This window comes from Diabrotica virgifera, chromosome 9 (assembly GCF_917563875.1).
Source record: "Diabrotica virgifera virgifera chromosome 9, PGI_DIABVI_V3a".
NCBI lineage: Eukaryota > Metazoa > Arthropoda > Insecta > Coleoptera > Chrysomelidae > Diabrotica > Diabrotica virgifera.
The window spans coordinates 159657709-159662097 of NC_065451.1; the positions used below are offsets into that span (position 1 = coordinate 159657709).

The 4389-nt window shown below is 35.1% G+C and overlaps 1 protein-coding gene across 1 annotated transcript; it reads left to right on the top strand.

Moving 5' to 3' along the window:
• The first annotated feature begins 1268 nt into the window (after positions 1-1268).
• Positions 1269-3658, top strand: LOC126891554 (52 kDa repressor of the inhibitor of the protein kinase-like). Its single transcript, XM_050660730.1, has 2 exons — positions 1269-1512; positions 2739-3658. Exons 1-2 carry the CDS (start codon positions 1269-1271, stop codon positions 3656-3658), a joined length of 1164 nt encoding a protein of 387 aa, XP_050516687.1.
• Positions 3659-4389: the final 731 nt, after the last annotated feature.

The following is a 4389-nucleotide window of genomic DNA, read 5'->3' on the forward strand; positions in this document are numbered from 1 at the left end:
ATAATTTGCTACATTTTATGTGTAATTAAATTTTCTGTAGGGTTGCTAGTTTAGGAGATACAGGGCGAAAGCCCTTTGCACCCCTTTCTCCAAGATGGCTGCCGGGGGACAAGGGTGGCGACCCCAAAAACTTGAACTTAAGCTTCTACTGAACCCCCCTACACATTAAAAAATAAAATTGACTCCTCTAAGAAATGCAACCCTAAATGTAACATTTCAATGGACTACTTGTCTTTTCCTATTGCTAGATTGCTGATGACAGATCTTCCCTGATTTTTCGATCACAGCAGGGCCGTAGATAAGGGGGGGTTTAGGGGGTTCAAACCCCCCCCCCATGAGACGAGGACGAGACAAAAAGTACATACTAAACTCAACATACCGTGCTAATAAAAATTCAAATAAGTTACAGGTACCTATTTAAATTCCAGAGATTGTTGGTACGAATTACGAATTGTCTAATAAACGTGCTGATATTAAAGCTCAACGCTGTGCGACGGTGCGGCTAAATATTTACCACTTTTATGCATAGAACAAAGATAAAAGTTATGCTTATTATGCATTGAGATTAAATATTATTCTGCACTGCTGACGTGTCGTGTCCTGGCTGCAGTCGCCTGGCGAGCTGATCCGACGCTATGTCGACGCTTGCCGATCGCGCCGCTGGCATGCGTAATTTGCTTGCAGTTTGCAGTTGCAATTTGTTTGTGAGTGTGAGTGTTATTTAATCAACAAAACGGGTTACGAAAATACTAAAAACATAATATTTAGGTAAGTGCTATGTGCTATTAAGTTTTTAATATATAGAATACAGGTTTATGTATATATTTTTATTTCCGATAAATAAAAATACCAAAATGCGGTTATTTTCTTCATATTTGTTAAAACAGTTTGGTGACGTTAGCTAATTTGGTGGAATAGATTTTTTTATTTTATAAAGTATATGTGGCTATTACATGGTGGTTAAAAAATTTAGGTTGAGTACCTATGTAAATATGTTCGAATGATTAATTTATAGTAAAAATAAACCCAATAAGCTGTCAAGTCATGGACGTTGTGGTTTAAACCTTTACAGCGAACAGTATTTGATTTGTGTAGTTTCGTTAACATTTCTATACTAATCAAATAAAAACTTCTATGCCACATTGCCACATCAGATTTACCTTTTTTTACAGTTTTTTCGACAATCTATAATTTTTTTATTATTCAGCTTCGGCTGCTTCGGCATTACGCTCGGTAAAACGTCTGCATTTTTTTATTACAGCAAAAATATGAAGCGACTTCAGCAGACTTCTATTGACAGTTTTATCGGGACCGTCAACAAAAAAAGTAAGTCAAGTGTTATCAATGAAAGTAGTATTCCAGAATCAACAAGTAATGATCCACCTTCAGCACCAGCTTGTAGTTCGACCTTTAACATTGATACACCTAAATTGGCTGAACCTGAGGCTGAGCTTGAGTCTTCGTTAAAGAAAAACGATTATAGTTTACTGGATATTGGAAATTTTATAGACAGTGCTTCTTCAGATGATTTTTAAAAATTAGAAGCTTTGACCAACTGTTGGACTCCCCCGGAAAATTATGTATTTCCCCTTTCTGAAAAGAGACACCTATCTTTTCAAAGAAGTTGGTTAAAACTTTATGGTTGGTTGACATATTCTGAAAAAGTAGAAGGTGCTTTATGTAAAGTTTGTGTTTTATTTGGTCAACGCGTGGGTGGAAAAGGCAGGCAAGACCTTGGAACTTTAGTGGTTAAACCGTTTTCTAACTGGAAAAAAGCGAAGGAGACTTATGAGGCATATCAGACAAAGCTGAAAATTTTACGTCTGTAATGAAAGGAAGGGCCACAGATATTGTCAACATGCTGGACTCAAAGCGGGAACAACAAGCAAAAGAAAATCGTAAAAAACTTAAACCTATAGTTGAAACAATTTTGTTGTGTGGACGGCAAGAACTGGCTTTACGAGGTACAAATGATGCTGGTCCCATTGAGCTGGAGGAGCCTGAACATAATGATGGAAATTTTAGGTCTCTGTTAAGATATAGGGCAAAAAGTGGCGATGTCATTCTTTTAAACCATCTACAGTCACAGTCTTGTGGTTCTAGGAGTATGTACACAAGTCCCACCATTCAAAATGAACTGATTCAAATATGTGGTGACTTAGTCCAACACGAAATCTTATCACGAATAAAATTGGCTGGGTATTTTTCAATTTTAGTCGATGAAACCCAGGACATATCTCGAAAGCAACAGCTTTCATTGTGCGTTAGATATGTGGACAGCAGAAAAGAAGTAGTTAGGGAAGATTTTTTATGTTTTGTCATAGTTAATGATGTAACAGCAGTGGGTTTAACCAATACCATTTTGTCTATTTTAAAAAAATTTGACTTAAATTTAGATTGTCTTGTAGGTCAAGGATATGACGGTGCCGCCGTCATGAGTGGCCAGTACAAAGGGGTACGAAGCCTTATTTCTGAAAAGTATCCACGAGCACAATTTGTTCATTGTAGTGCTCATACATTAAATTTAGTCATTGCACATTCATGTGAAATTCCGATGATTAGAAATTGTATAGGAACCGTCAAATCCGTTGTAAATTTTTTTAAAATATCATCGTTGCGAACAGATGTATTAGACGGTATTATAAAAAATCGATGTAAGAGCAAACACCACAAAACTTTACTTGGTCTGTGCGAAACACGCTGGATCGAAAAACATGAATCGATTGCTCGATTTTTAGAGCTCTATGAATACATAGTTGAAGCTCTTGAGGTTCTTCAAGAGAAACCTAACAGAGAGACTTCAGTTCAGGCTTTACAACTATCTTCCACTATTATGAATTCAGAATTTATTATCACTCTTTTAACACTGAATAACTTATTCTCTTTTACCGTAAACTTAACAAAAAATCTTCAGAAAATTAATGTAGATTTGGTAGCGTGTGTTGAATACGTCGATTTATTAGTACAGTCGATCCAGTCATCTAGAGACACTTGCGACAGATCTTTTAATAATATTTATAAAGAAGCAGAAAAGCTTGTTTTGAATATTGGTGGCCAGATTGCAAAACCAAGAACTGTAAGTCGTCAAACTCAGCGTGGAAACATTCCGGCTGAAGATGCTGAGCAATACTATCTTAGAAATCTGTATATTCCATTTATCGATCACATTTTAGTTGAACTAAAAGATCGTTTTTCTGAACATCACAAATTCATTTCCCACTTGCAGTTACTTATACCAGAAAAATGTGTAATCGCTAAAGCTAAACTCGAAACTTTTAAACAAATTTGTGAATTATATGACAAACATTTTTGTTCATTCTCGGCAGAATTTCATGTGTGGCAGAACAAGTGGATTAATGCCAATTGTAATAATGATAATCTCCCGAGAACTGCCATTGAGGCTTTTCTTAATGCAGATGGCTCGTTTTTCCCCAATATTAAGGACCTACTACAAATACTGGCAACTTTGCCTTGCTCTACGGCAACTCCAGAAAGGACATTTTCAACGCTAAGACGTTTAAAATCTTGGTTAAGAAATTCCACCCTTAATGAAAGATTAAACGGATTAGCACTAATGTCGGTACATAGAGATATTCGAATAAGTTCTGAAAACGTAATAGAAAGATTTTGTCTTAAAAACCGCAACATACCTTTATAATTAATAAATAAATAAATAAATAACAATTTCTTTTATTCAAGTAAGTATACCTGTTACATATTTATCTACTGTTTTAAAATAAAAAATGGTCTGAAGCGAAGAGGTTTCCTCTCTGAACTAGTTCTTGAACAAAATGCATTGCTAAAACATTGTGGACAGTTGCAGATAAGTTTTGTAAACTTGCTTAAGAGTAAACAGTAGCGATCAACAGGTAGCAATAAAATATAACTTCGGGAGATAGTATCATAAACTTTGGCAACATTGGTAATCTTTGACATTATGTAAGATTAATATTATTGACAATTTAACTCATAGGCGCGCTAAATGGAAGTAACCGAAAACAATTTTGTTATTAGTAAATAAATATTTATAAAAATAAACCCAAATGGGTGAAAATTTTATGGTAACATAGGTATTTGTACGAAATAATAATAATAAATAATAATTTAATTGTGAAGCGAAACGAGAGCCGTCTTATTTTATTTAGTTCATAGAGCGCCAAAGGCACTCTAGAACACCCTTTAACCCTTCTTAGGGTCTTATCAGAGGTGCATATTTCATTCTCTTTGAACTACTAAAATTCGGGCTATCGTTATCGGTTCACAACGAAATGATGGCATGAATGCCGTGGCGGTATCTGCTAAAGACGAACGAAAGTTTTACTTCTAATATTAACAATATCAAAAATAAAATAAAACTTATTAGAACTAGTCTTCTGGTTAAACCAATCG